Source organism: Psammomys obesus, unplaced genomic scaffold (genome assembly GCF_907164565.1).
Source record: "Psammomys obesus unplaced genomic scaffold, mPsaObe1.curated_primary_1811, whole genome shotgun sequence".
NCBI lineage: Eukaryota > Metazoa > Chordata > Mammalia > Rodentia > Muridae > Psammomys > Psammomys obesus.
The window spans coordinates 1250893-1265476 of NW_026592586.1; the positions used below are offsets into that span (position 1 = coordinate 1250893).

The following is a 14584-nucleotide window of genomic DNA, read 5'->3' on the forward strand; positions in this document are numbered from 1 at the left end:
ATCTCATCTGTGGTTTTGGAAAACTCACGTTAAAGAATGGGCTTGTTAGTATTTAGGCAGCCGGTTTCTGGGTTGCCTAGCAACCTATGATGTCATCAGTGTCACCTGCCAGGTAGTGCCACCTAGGACAAACCCATCACTTTGTCTCTTGCCTTCTTGCTCTTTTGCTTTCTTCCTCTCTCCTGCCCCTCCCCCCACCAGGTCTTCCTCTCACTCTCCTTTTTTTTCTCTCCTACCCTGTCCGGAGACAGTCTCTGTGACCTCCTCCCCCTTTCCTTAATAAAACCTCGCACGTGGAACCAGTTGCGTGGCGTGATTTGTGAACTCAACTCCGCTGCACAATCCTAACAGGGCCCTAGTAATTTCTTTGGCGTATAAAGGACGATTATTGTTAGTACATCTTGAGTCCACGAAGTGAAAAGGAGCTATTTAGGAAGACTAGACTTCTAAAATTTCAACCGAGTAGCCAAGAATGGAGCACACAGACTTTCCTCCACGTGTATAGACCTTCGCTGATTTATTACATAACTTAGTTTTTATCACACCAGAGCTCTCAGAAACCGAGTCAGTGCTCTTTGGGGCCAAGGACGGTGTGATTCGGAGATAAATTTTCTAGTGTCCTCTTTACTGCTGAGGACGGAGAGCCAGAAGGCCGGCCGGGATGTAGGTCTCGGGTCCTCGGGGATCCCTGTTCACCGGGATGGAGAATCACGAGGTCCGCTGCCTCTCCGGATCCTCCCAGCAACAACGCACAGAGGGCGTCTCTGGCTCAAAGCCTGAGGTTCGTTCTCCCCGGCGGCGCAGGAAAAGGGATAAGGGTAGAGCCACACGACTAACGCGAGACTCGCTGGGCTGCGAGTTCCGTTCCGGGCCTCGAAATGCCTTCTGCGTGGTGGCAAGTTACCCCCGGCCGACCCCTACGGATGAAGCGAACCTAACACCACCCCGCAGTCATCCTCAGTACTACCGGCTTCTTCCCGGGGCCACTGCCCCTGCCAGCACCCATGCTTTCCGGCTTTGGGGAACTCTCTGGAACATTGGTGGTCCTCAACCTTCCCGTGGTTGCGACCCCTAATACCGTTCCCCGTGTTGTGCTGAACCCCCAACCATAAAATTCCCGTTGCCACTTCCTAACTGCAATCTCGCCGCTGTTAAGAACCTTAATGTTAAGTATGTTTTTCGACGGTCTTAAGCGACCCACGGTCGCTGGGTTGCGAAGGGGTCCCGACCCCCAGGCTGAGAACCACTGGGCTGGAGGAACACCAAGTCCTACCGGTGCTACGGGGCAGAGCGTGGAGGCAGCTCCACACTGCGTCTCGGAGGACGTAGGGGGCGTGGTTTGTGACGTAAGGAGGGCGTGTCGCGGCCCGGAGCCAGAGACCCGGACACCGCTGAGGGAGGGGCGGAGGGAGTGGCGGGAGACGCTCTCCACGCCTTAGCTGTCTACCGATAGGGAGGGGGAAATGCATCCTCAAACTCCCCGTAGGGAAGGAGGGACCACAGCTAAACCTTCAGCTCGAGGCCGCCCACAATCCGTAAAGGGTTCTGTGTGCCACGCGTTACTGATTTTCGGCTTTCCGCCTCCGTGACCGGAAACACCGGCACGCTTCCTTCCTCGCCTCCCCCCCCGCCCTCGCCCAGATGGTAGCGTCCCGGCTGCGCGCATGCGCAGAGCGCGCGGGGCGGTGCCGCCGAGGGGCGGGTGACGCAGCGGCCGTCGCTGCCATTTTAAGTTGTTTGTTCTTGGGTCCCTTCCTCAAACGCGACTGAGCCCCGGACCCGGGAGGTTCCCGAGGCCACCCGCCGCTTCTGCAGCCACTCCGGTGCGGGGAGGAGACGAGGCTGCGGCCCCGCGGACGCCCGTCCTCCTCCGCTTCGGCCTCTTTTTTTTTTTCCCCCCACCCCACCCGCCGGGGCGCTCTCTCGGACTGTCTTCCTGAAGCGGACTGCCGGGCGAAGTAGGCCGCGGGAGCCGACGCTTGAACTGAGCCAACTTTGCCGGGTCCCCCCACCCCCCTCCGCGGACAGGCCGTAGCGCAGGGCTCCCCTCCCCGCCTCCTCCCGCGCGCTCTCCTCCTCCTTCCTCCCTCGCCGTCCCCTCCCCGCACCGCGTCCTTCCCTCCGTCGCCGCCCGGGGCGCCGAGCCCGACTATGGGGCCCAGGTGGGGGCTGAGCGGCGGCAGCAGCGCGCGCGGCCCGGCCACAGAGCGCAGCGCGGCGGCCATGGAGGGGCTCCGCCGGCCCGTCGTGTTCTCTTGACATGGCTCCCGCCCGCGCCACGAGCAGCGCCCCCGCCGCCGCCGCCGCCTCCTCCTCCGCAGCCGCCGCTCCGCCCGCAGGCTGCGGCTAGACGGCCCGCCGACGGTCGGCCTGCGAGCCCCGCTCTCCTCTCCGCGGGGACCCCGCCCTGCCGCCTCGATCCCGGCCTCTGCCCCCTTCGGGGAAACCACCCAGCCGCCCCCACTCGGGAAACATGGGCTGTTGAACGGGAAAAGCGAATCCAGAACCCGGGAGCCTCATTCTTTTTTTGGGGGGTGGGAGGGTGGGCTTCCTTTAAGAAGTAACTATTAACACGATTATTTTTCTTCTTTTCCCCTCCCAACTGATCCTTCCCACTTAACTCTTCCCACCTCCTCTACCCGGGCGGGAATTGTTTCCACGGTGAAATGAGTGAGAACCCGAGTGATCCAGTGTCTCCCGTGGTGCGAGTGAGTCGCTGCCGCTGAAGGCGAGGGGTGGGGGTGGGACCTGGGGGTCGAAGGCAGGTGATCCCGGGGCCCGGCCTGGGACGTGGGAGAACCCGCCACTTTTGCCTCAGCCATGCTCACACGAAGATAATCGAACTCCCCACCATCCCGAACCTGAACGGGGTCAAATTTATACAGAGGGCTCCCCGGGGAATGTAGAACCCACCTCAGGGCTGAGGGTGCTTGGATCCCGGGCATTAATTAGGGCTAATCACAGAGCCGGAATAACTATTAATACCGTTTAATAGACCCCCTTTCCCTCTGCCATCATGGTTCTCCTTGGCAGCAGCGTTCGCAGCCGCCTGAGGGTGAAAACGTGGGTGATGGGGAAGTTGGTAATGACTCCGCTGTTTTTTCTTATGACTCCTTTGGGCAACAGCTGTCCGCCCCCGGTATACACTGTAGTTGATTGCAGGGAAGCCCTGTACCTCTCCCCTTTCTCTGCTGATTTTGCACTTTTCTCTTTGCTCACCACCAAGTGTAATCAATAGCAAAGCACTGACAGTACATAGCAGTAGTGAAATCTGAAATAACTAAGAATTAATCAGGTACTACAGCCATGGATCTGGCTGGGTAAAATCCAACTGGGGATTTCAGTTTCATTCACCTACCCTGTTTTGGTGGTTTTCTTTTTCTTTCTTTTTTTTTTTTTTCCTTTGGGAAGCAACATCACAATTTCCCTCCTTTTTCCTTTTCTTAATCCCTTGTCTGAAAAGGGGGAAAAATCCGGATGGATTTCAAGGATTGGACTGGTGTCAGCTGTGTTTTATTGCACACCTAAATCCTGATGATAGATATTTCATTTTCCCCTCAATGCCTTTTATTTTGGCAGTTTAGCCAAATGTGTTTTCCAGAAAGTTAGTTCCAAGTTTTTTTTCCTCCTCTTTCTTTCCTTCCCTTCCCCTTTCTCATCTAACTCCCAAACATTATTGTCCAAACATGACTGGACAGCAACTTTTGTTTCTTGACCCTGTGGTATGACAGTCTGCTAATATTGCCAGAAGGAGCAGTTTGGGGGTTACAGTTGTGATTTTAGCTATTCAATCATATTAGCAGGAAAAAATGACTTGTTTCTGTTGTACTTGAGTCTTAAGAAAAAGTGCCCATAGTTTAGTGACAATTTCCAAAGGCTTTAGTACCACCTGTATTTCAAAATGGGGGACCCAAACTCCCGGAAGAAACAAGCTCTGAACAGACTACGTGCTCAGCTTAGAAAGAAAAAAGAATCTCTAGCTGACCAGTTTGACTTCAAGATGTATATTGCCTTTGTTTTCAAGGAGAAGGTAATTTAAAGTTCTTACTGTGAATTAGCACAAGTGATTTTTGTAAGTGTATATTTGTTACTTCAGTGTTTATGAATACTAGGGTTAAGAGTGTTTGAAAAAGACTCCTTTGTTTTTTGCCCTTAGGGGTGATTCTGTGACTTGAGTCCTTGAAGAAAATGGAGGGCTCTTCTATATTAATTGATTTTGAAATACTTAATTCTAAGGCTTGGTAGAATACGCTTTCCTTTCATCAGACTGAATAACTAAAACTTTATGTGCAACAAAAGAGGGAACTTAACTTAGTAAAGTTATTAAGTAGGATGTCTTTTAAGTGTTACATTGGGATCAAATGTTTATATTTAAATTTAGCCTGTTCAGTTGTTATTCAAGTCTTAATGTAGGTGTCATTTTTAAGATAAAGTTAATGAAACAGTGCACACTTCAATTTTTAGGAGCAATTAAATACTGAAATGGTAAATTTTTGTTAGCATTGCTGTTTTTTTAATAAATTAAAAATTACCTAAGAGGACATTGGTGGGTGTGTGTGAGAAGGGTATGTTGGAGATTAAATATCAGATGAATTTGAGTTGTGAAAGTCAAGGAGAATTTCATGAAAGTCATTCTTTTCAATTCAAGGTGGACATTTATTTGTCAACAGGGCTGTTTGACATAAGAGTGGGTTATGAATAAAGGAAGTGCAATCTTGACTTTTGCACTGAAGGTGGTCTGCTTCTAATCAGAAATGTAATTTTTTGCATGATATCCGTTTAGTTTGGAAGTTTTCTATAGTTATCACCACAATCTTAAATTTTTTGTGTTTGAGAACATTCATCTGTTAAAATAAGAGCATTGCAAAGTGGTTCCAGAGTAGTTTGTATTAAAAGTATTCTGTGGATGAGTTGTTTTCACATTTTCTGGGTTTTTGTGTGCTTGTTTTTTAACATGAGGACAAAATTGATAAGATCTGATTGTATTTTAGTTGAAGGTATTGCAGTGTAGGTTCTGAGTCCAAGCTCAAAGTGTCATCAAGTGTTATCAAATACATTTTGTAGTATAGAGTTTTATAAGTTACATTGGTAATGAATGAACACTTGATCTTACCTTATTTGGAAACAATCTTACTGTACATTTTTCTCCTTTTATTAAACAACTGATATTTATAGTCAGATACTAAGAAAAGGTCATTGAACTTGACACCATTTCTGGAATAAAATTGTTTAAATACTTGTGTTTTAAAATAGTGAGATTTTTATTTAGTTGCCTGTAGAACCAGTTTAATGAAAGTGTATCAATAATGTATCACTCAATTTTTTTCTTTTAGAAGAAGAAGTCAGCACTTTTTGAAGTGTCTGAGGTTATACCAGTCATGACAAATAATTATGAAGAAAATATTCTGAAAGGTGTGCGAGATTCCAGCTATTCCTTGGAAAGTTCTATAGAGCTTCTACAGAAGGATGTGGTACAGCTCCATGCTCCTCGATACCAGTCTATGAGAAGGGTAAGTTCTGGAAGTCTTGGCTTAGGAAATGAGTTTGTGTGAATTAAAAGTGTGCAGGTTTTCCCTAAAAATGGGTAGTTAACTATCTTTTTGCTTAGAGACCTCAGATGTCTAATGTTTTTGCTTCAAGATCATTCTTAGCTAGAAAAAGCATGTAGATGTATCCCATTATTCCCTGATGGGTAAAATTGTTTTTAAATACCTTCAAGTATTCTTTTTTTTTTTTTTTTTAAGATTGATTTCCAATAAATGCATGGGTCGCTTTGCTTAGATGGTTTGATAATGTATATAATTACTGTGACTAATATACTACCGTTTACTGGATTTCTCTTTCTGAGGGGAGAACATACCCCCTTGTAATAAGAAAACTATTAAAGAAAATGTATTACTGCCAACCTTACAGGGTATTACACAAGTTAATCTGGTGCATAATTCAAAATTAATTAAAGCAGAGGAAATATCCTGCTCTGGTAGAAGTGCATTGCCCTTAGGAAACAGTTACATGACATACTATGCTGGAAACAGGAACGGAGAAAAGTAGTTGCCTAACAACATCAAAATACTCCATATAATAAGAGTGGTTGGTAGAAGTTTTGGAACATTTTTGTTAGAATCATTTGGTTTAAAAGATGGAAGTAAAGGCATAGGCACTAATAACTTTAGCTGTAATTTAGTCACATACTGAGGAAGTTAGGTCTTTTCTATGTGAGGAACTTGGTGCTAAATGACTGGATTCTACAATATAAAAGTTAACATTAGAGTTAGAATTAGATTGTATGCAGTTTATTACCCCTGAAGGTAGGAAGTCAAAAAGATTTTGACCTTTTGTACTGAGGCAAACCCTATAACTTGTACCTTTTGTTACCACTTTGCTTCTTTAAAACTAAAAAGACATTTTTTTTGGTCATTTTCTAGGATGTAATTGGCTGTACTCAGGAGATGGATTTCATTCTTTGGCCTCGGAATGATATTGAGAAAATTGTTTGTCTCCTGTTTTCTAGGTGGAAGGAATCTGATGAACCTTTTAGGCCTGTTCAGGTATTTTGTTCTAAATAACATAGTGAACACTTCAGTAACAAGTGTAATTAGGCTTAAATTGAAATTGTTGGGAATATGCTTCTAATAGTTATTTCATAAATTTTTCTTATCTTACTGTAAGAAAGGAAAACATTAGAATTACAGAATCCCTTAATTACTGGTTTGTAAATAACTTTTGTTAATTACTTATAGACTTTTATCTCCCTGACAAAATCTCATGTTGTCCAGACTGACCTAGAGCCTTTGTATCCAGGATGACCTTGAACCTACTGATTGTCCTGGCTCTGTGCCTGGTTTATACTAGCTGAACATGGAACCCAGGTCTCATGTATCTGAGGCTACAGCCCCATCCCTCTTTGCTGACTTCTAACTGCCATTGGCTATTAAAGACATTTGACTATGCAGTGTTCCTAGTTTTGTTTGTAATATATTTTGAACACAGAAGAAAGGCGAAGGAAGTCTAAAATGCTAAATTAGTTTTAGGTCTAGTGGATATTGTATATGTAATTAACTGTAATTTTCTACAATGAATATTCTTATTTTAAAATTAGAAAAGTAATGATATATATGGCCCTAGTTTAGTTAAATATACAGAACTAAATGTTGAATACCTTATTGTTGGGAATATGAAAATTGTCATTCGAAAAAATTTTAACTTATGATTTTATCTTTCTATTGGTTTGTGTATGATACTAGGCTATTAAGTTGGTATATCTCACCTGCCCTATGGTAATAAAACTGTTAAGTATCTCAAATAAATTACTACTCCTTTTTCTAGATGGATGTTAGAGTAGTAAGTTCTTAACAAGAAAAAAGAAAAGTCCGAAGATTAAATATTGGTTGGTAAAAGAATTATTGTTATTATTTGATGACTGATATGGCTGTGGATGTGTTAGAGCAGTGGTTCTCACCTGTGGGTTGCAATCCCCACAGAGTTGCATGTCAGATATCCTGCATATCAACTACTTACATTAGATTCATAATAGCAGCAAAATAAGTAGCACAAAATATTTTATTTTATGGATCACCACAACGTGAACTATATTAAAGAGTCACAGCGTAAGCAAGGTAGAGAAACACAGTGCTACAGAATAGAATGTATAAGCTCAATATAAAAGGAATGAAAGTGGGAATGCAAAGATTCTGAAAACACAGATTATACCTTAGTTCTACAGTGCTTAACAGTGTATTACTCTTTTTCCCTACATATATACGTTTAACCTAAGTACTAGTGATAACTGTATGTGGACCTTTTGCAGAAAGAAACGAGACAGAGAGGAATAATGGGCTTAGGGTCATTCAGTTAAGAGTAGTCAAGACAAACATAAGACAGGCTAACCTATTCCCTAAAAGCAAGAGGCTAGAGGGCTGGCTCAGAGCTTAAGAACACTGGCTGCTCTTAATTTGGACTGGGTTTAATTTCCAACCCTCATATGGTGGCTTGCAACCCTCTGTAACCCTCCACTTCAGGTGACATCTTCTGACCTCTAAGGACACCAGACATAGACCAGACCTGGTACGTGGGCACATACATGCAGGCAAGACAGCTACATACAAAAAAACAGAATTTAATAAAAGGAAAAATAAGGTATAAAATGAACAAGATACAAGTTTATACTTGTAACTCAATTATATTCAGAACTCACTACCTTCTATGAAAAGTTCCTTGAATTATAGAACCTTCTAGATTATAATGTACTTGTAATAACTTTGTTAATTTTATAGCTCACTCAAAGTAAATAAGCTAGTAATATGGCACTAATTTCATACTCTTAAGTAATTTAAAACAGGCATTCCTGTGTTACATAAGTTAAGGGGATGGGCTTAAAGACCTGCATATGCTCAGTTTAGGTAAAACAGCATAGTATTTGCATATAAATGTCTGTGTGCTGTGGATCACCTCTAGATTGCTTATAACACCCGATAAACAGCCACATAAATAGTGTTATGCACACTGTATTGTCTTAGAAATAGATGGGTGAGGAGTCCATATATTCAGTCCTGATAGGATTTTTAGTTTTCTCACATTTCAGTTTGGGATGTTGAAGATAAGTAGTTGGTTCACGCTGTATCCTAAATGAGGCCATAAGCTGGCCTTCCCAGCGGTGGCCCACTCCTTACTTGGAAACGCTCTTAGTAAACTAACTCTGTATCGCCCATTTTAAAAACAGTAGGAATTGAGAGGATTTAAATATAAAGAAAAAGAAAAAATATATTTTATCTTACAGACTTTAAATTATTATTATTTTTATGTTCATTGGTGTATTGTCAGTAGAGTTAAAGACAGGTATGAGCTGCCTTGTGGGTGCAGCAGCCATTGCTTTTAACCACTGAGCTCTCTTCATTCCTTTCATAGACTTTCTTAAAATAAAAAATTTGAAACTTCTAAACTGAGTACAGGTATGGTGATATTTAGTGGGAAGTAATGGCTGTGAATGTGTGTGTTCTTAGCACAGTGAGGTGCTGAGAGGTAGTATTAAACATCTTTGCCCTTTTTTCATTATTCGTGTTACTCTCCTATTCCATTAGAGTATTTAATTATTTTAGAGAATCCCTTTATATCTTCCTTACGCAAGTTTTATTTGGTGTGGAACATTTCTTTCCCAAGAAGAAATTCAGTAGGATATAATTTGAAATGCTATGGAAGTGAATTGTGAATCTCCAACTACTTTTTCATTTTAATTACTGGCTGCCTGTATTAGGAGAGCCATCCATATATGTGGAGGGTTTTGGTTTTTTTGTTTTGTTTTGTTTTGGTAGATCTTGTTTGAGACAAGATCTTATGTATCATTGGGTCACTTGGAGCTCTTAGAAATCCACCTGCTTCTCTCTCCTGAAGTGATGGGATTAAAGGTGTGTGCCAGAGAACAGTGGTCACACAGCTTAGTGGAGCACCCACCATGTGCACAGCTTGGACTCCTCCCTAGTGCCACAGGAGAGTTAAGGGAGAGATGAGTAGTACAACTCAAAAGAGCCCAGCATTGACAAGGCACTAGGTTCTTTCCCTAGTACCATGGCAGCGGTGGGAGAGGGGTGGGAAAGTAAAACCTAAATAGCACACACTCAAAATTTGCCAGTAATATTGCCTACTGTTAGTAGTAGAAATTTTTCAAAGCAAACGGACTAACAATTTACAGTTCTGAATTATCTGAAAGGATGTTAAAGATTTCTTAAATTCTCTTTTTTGCCCAGCATTTGCTCCCTTCTACTGCCCTTAGACATGTGGAAAGATAAGCCTTGATAATAGTAACTTTGGTGTTTTTTGATATCCATTACAATTTTTTTCAAAGGGTTTATTTATTTATTTTCAGAAGCCCATTTGTAGAACTGGGACTGTGTTGCTCATTGAGGGCTTTGCATTTCATTGGATCCATTAGGTTTGCATTTCCTGTTTAACTGTCTGATGCAGTGAGTTAGAGCCTTAATATATGTTGAAGAAGCTTAGGTTTCAGAAAGTTAAAAGTATTGAAGATCACCAAATTATGTTGGAGTGCTACTAGTAGAATTTTTGTAATGGAAGAAAATGTCCTTTGTAACAAGAGTTTAAACTGGATGTGATTTGGGCGTTTGAAATGTGACTAGTGTTAACTAGAGATTTTTTTGTGTCAGGTTTTGCTTGGTTTTTTGTTTGTTTTGAGATAATGTTGTCTATCCTGTTCTTCTGTCTCAGCCTCCTGATTGCTGGAATAGGCATGTGCTCCTATGCCTGACAAGAACTGCATTTATTTTTGTTTGATTTTCTTAAAATGAGTTTTGCATCATACATTATTTTAATTAAATATAGGTCCCCTTGTGTGTCTCTTGGCTCCATACTGGTCAGCACAAACGTGCATGTGGAAGCAGTAAATGATGGTTAAGCAGTGCAATGTAATTGTAGCTGCATAAAATGTTTGTATTTTGCAATTAGGCCAAATTTGAATTTCATCACGGTGACTATGAGAAACAGTTTCTGCATGTACTGAGCCGCAAGGACAAGACAGGAATTGTTGTCAACAATCCTAACCAGTCAGTGTTTCTCTTCATTGACAGACAGCATTTGCAGGTAAGAAATTGGGGGGGGGGGGCTAATTTCAAGTAAGAGAAGTGCTCAGACTCTGTTCCCGATCATTACCTGGGAGCTAATTAAAAATAGAATCTTAGTTCCTGCTCTACTTTGGTTGATAAAAATACGGTTTTTAAGTCAGGCGCAGTGGCGCGCACCTTGAGGGGGTGGGAGTGGCTCCACAGGCATGTGGATCTCTGGGAGTTCAAGTCCATCCTGGTCTACAAAGTCAGTCCAGGAGAGCCAAGGCTACACAGAGAAACCCTGTCTCAAGAAACAAAACAAAATTATTATTACGACTATTATTTTAATCTAAAGAGACAGTGTTCTGAGAGGCATTCAGTACAGTACAGCTGTGTGCCTCAAATCTGTGTTACAGGTCTTGCTGCTGTGGGTAGATGTGCTGAGTGGATCTTGGCTTCAGAGAATGTTCCTGCCTGGTGTTGAATTGGGCAAATCATACTCAAAATGGTTTTTGTAACATATAAAATCTTGCCTGTTTTTGAGACAGCGTCTCTGCATAGACCAGGCTGGCCTCTAAATACATATAGAGAGATCTGCCACCATGTACCTCCCACGTGTTGTGGTCCACCGCACCAACTTCCTTCCTTGTGCTTTTGTGACATTTTCATTGAAACTTGGTCTAGCATGTTAAGACCTGTGATTCAATCAATAGCATTGAAAGCATACTGGGAGCCCCTTTCAGTTTCTCAGACTCTACTATATAGGAAAGACTAAGTTAGTGCGCTTCTCAAAGCTCTTAAAGGGTTCAGGACTCTTAACTTGATTTCTGCGTCTGGGTTGTGACCATCAAGAATAGAGTCGAAAGACAGGAAGCAGCTTTAAGTAAACTTGGAAATAAGTCAAATTAAAAGTTGGTTGAAGCCAGGCGGAGGTGGTGCATGCCTTTAATCCTGGCAAGTGGATCTCTGTGGTGTGAGTTTAGGGACAGCCTGGTCTACATAGAGAGTTCTAGGACATCCAGGGCTATACAGATAAACCCTATCTAAAAAAAAAAAAAACTAACAACAACAAAAAAATACCAAGTTGGTTGGAAACAGAAGATCCCGATCTTGATTTCCCATTAAAGGGAACTTGTGTGTTTTTGTTGGAGGAACTGATTTCGGGGGTGGAATTTGGGGCACAGGACAATTCTGTTGACTTCCGCAGTGTTTTAATCTTAAATATGCACAAATTCTCTATGCATTTATTTCAAACTTCTTTTGAAAAATACTTTGATGTATGAGTGCTCTATCGGATGTAGGTCTACATGTCAGAAGAGGGTATCAGATTCCAGTGTAGATGGTTATGAGCCACCATGTGATTGCTGGGAATTGAACTCAGGACCTCTGGAGGAGCAGTGTTTTTATCTCCTGAGCCATCTCTTCAGCCCCCCTATTTTAAATATCTTCTATTTTTCTCCCATGGCTAGGGAACCACATATTTCTTGCTACCTACACTTTATTATAGTGCCATAGGCCTTGAATTGTTGACAGTTTAAAATTATTAAAACTTTGTTTCCTTCTAGACTCCAAAAAACAAAGCCACCATCTTCAAGTTATGCAGCATCTGCCTCTACCTGCCACAGGAACAGCTCACCCACTGGGCAGTTGGCACCATAGAGGATCACCTCCGTCCTTACATGCCAGAGTAAATAAGAGCATTGACCAGCAGAATAGAGAAGACCAGAGAATGCAGCAGCGATTTTCTTTTCTTGTTTTCTTACCACTTTTCTTTCAGAGTTTAAAGAAAATGGACTCATGCACAGAACACTATGCATTTTGAAACTTGTTCATCCTGGATTTATTTTAATCATTTGTATCACAGAACTTTAAAAAAAAAATTAGATGTCTTCTGCACGGACTGTGTGAAAGAAGGTGCTTTGCAGGTTGCTGCACTGCATCGGCATCTTACTAAAATGTGAAGGAAGGACTATTGTACACTGAAATGCTTAATGTATCTGAAAGCACAGGTGATGCTCAGTGTTGTGGTCTTCATGTTTGTGCTGGTTTTTGCCTCTGACATCTGTCATCAGTATTGAGGGTGAGAGTGAATGTAACAGGTATAAATAACACTTAAAAACTTAATAGCTTTGCTATAATCACCGTTGTTCCAGAGCACTGTCAGATTCATTGTAATGACCAGAATGGTTGTTACAAAAAAATTACAACCATGGGAAAGAAATCTTGATGAAAAAAGCATCTCATTGAGGTATTTCTGCCTCGTGTGCACTGGGCCATGTTTGTTTTCTTGGTACTCATTAGTACATGTATTTTTTCCCAGATCTCTTTCCCCGAGTTGCTGTTATAGAGTACTCTGCTGTGTGCAGATGCATTTACACATTAAAGCAGATCTGGAGTCTGGTGTGGCTAATGCAGCTACAAAACCAAGGAACATTCATAGCTGCAAAAACCATCATAAGTAGAGGACTTTTTGGTTTTTGTTTTGTTTTTTGGTGTTAGAAATTTTAATTACAAATAAAAAAAAATCCAGTGAACTTTGCAGAAATACTGGTTTCTACACCATCCTAAAGAAGTTGAGTGTTTGGAATAGAAAAAAAAATTAAAAGTGGGGATCTTACATTGTAAAAACTACAGAGTGTCAAGTTCTGAAAGCAGAACTCATTTGTGCAATGAACATAAGGAAAGACTACTGTATAGGTTTTTTTTATTTTTATTTTTTGTTTTTTGTTTTTTTTTTAAATGAAGAAAAGCTTTGCTTAAGGGTTGCATACTTTTATTGGAGTAAATCAGAATGATCCTACTCCTTCGGAGTAAAACTAGTGCTTACTGGTTTCCATTTGTATTTAGCTTTTGGTTGGAATTTGGAAAAAAATGAAACCTAAATAAAATAGGTGAAAGCTTCCTGGCTATTCATATGAATATACAAAATTTGCAGTGATAACTTTTTTATCCCATGTCTCCGGTCACTTTGTTTATTCAGAAGAATTGGCAATTTCAAGTACAACAACCTAAGACAAAAAGTCAACTTAAGTAGTTTCCTGCCCATTTCATTAAAAAAAAAAAAAACTTATTTTGAAAGGACACTTTTATATGTTTTCTGATTAGTTAGAAGGTAGACTCAATTTGACACAACATTTTAAAGGTTTCTTAAGACCAAGCATTCCAGTATAACATATGAGCCGAGAAATTTGCTCAGGCTCCTGTAAGTAGAGGATCTGGTCTCTTAAAAATCATCTGTTAGACTGTTCAGCACATTAGACAATTAATTCATTTTTGTCCCAAAATAATTAAGGAAAGTTGGCAAGAACAATTACAGGATGTTGTGGTGTGACACAGTAAGGGTTTTGCCACTTTGTTTTGTTTTTTGAGACAGGGTTTCTTGGTGTAGCCTTAGCTGTCCAGGACTTGCTTTGTCAACCAGGCTGGCCTCAAGTTCAATTATCCTGCCTTTGCCTCCCTGAGTGCTGGGAGTAAAGGCGTGCACCACCACATCCGGCTGGTATTGCCACATTTTTCTCTTTGTACATTTGTACGTATTTACTGAACTGTTTGCATTTGTTGCACACAGGATTTATTTTTGCCCTTTGGTACTTGGGCCTCTGTTAAAAGTAAAGGATTTGGTGGTGATGGGTGTTAACTGGTTAAGCTATTTTATCGTACCATCACCAAGCTTCCAACATAACATACCATCCATGTTCTATTTCTGTTAAGTATCTCAAAAATTTTGGAGTTCGTGCTTAGATTGACTTTGTACTCTTCAGGTAAATATCCAGAAGCACATGCCATCTGCTTCTAAAGCTAATTTTGATTTCTGCAATGTGTACTTAATACTAGTGATTGAAGGCAAACTATGAAAATGCTCCCCTTTTTTTCCCCTTGAATTATGAATTTTAGTGCCCAACCAAGCAAATTTTTTTGAATTTTTTTCAACCTTATGTGTATAGCTGTTTTGCTCGAATGTATATCTGTATTACTTGCATGCAATGTCTGTGGAGGCCAAAAGAGGTGATTCCCCTGGGACTAGCTACTGT

At 41.6% G+C, this 14584-nt stretch overlaps 1 protein-coding gene across 2 annotated transcripts; it reads left to right on the top strand.

Annotated features, from left to right (window-relative positions):
* The first annotated feature begins 1730 nt into the window (after window positions 1-1730).
* CUNH6orf62 (chromosome unknown C6orf62 homolog) lies at window positions 1731-13455 on the top strand. 2 transcript variants are annotated; one of them, XM_055614495.1, is made up of 5 exons: window positions 1731-2708; window positions 5334-5510; window positions 6426-6548; window positions 10456-10590; window positions 12119-13455. In XM_055614495.1, the coding sequence occupies exons 1-5, from the start codon at window positions 2667-2669 to the stop codon at window positions 12242-12244; spliced, it is 603 nt and encodes a 200-aa protein (XP_055470470.1). In that variant the 5' UTR covers window positions 1731-2666; the 3' UTR covers window positions 12245-13455. The 2 variants fall into 2 exon arrangements, with proteins under 2 accessions (XP_055470470.1, XP_055470469.1); XM_055614494.1 differs by lacking the exon at window positions 1731-2708 and adding an exon at window positions 2719-4030.
* Window positions 13456-14584: the final 1129 nt, after the last annotated feature.

Coding starts and splice junctions, on each gene's coding strand:
- CUNH6orf62 (XM_055614494.1), top strand. CDS start 3,902: ATGGGGGACCCAAACTCCCGGAAGAAACAAGCTCTGAACAGACTACGT. Junction 4,031..5,333: donor CCTTTGTTTTCAAGGAGAAG/GTAATTTAAAGT, acceptor TTTTTCTTTTAG/AAGAAGAAGTCAGCACTTTT. Junction 5,511..6,425: donor GATACCAGTCTATGAGAAGG/GTAAGTTCTGGA, acceptor GTCATTTTCTAG/GATGTAATTGGCTGTACTCA.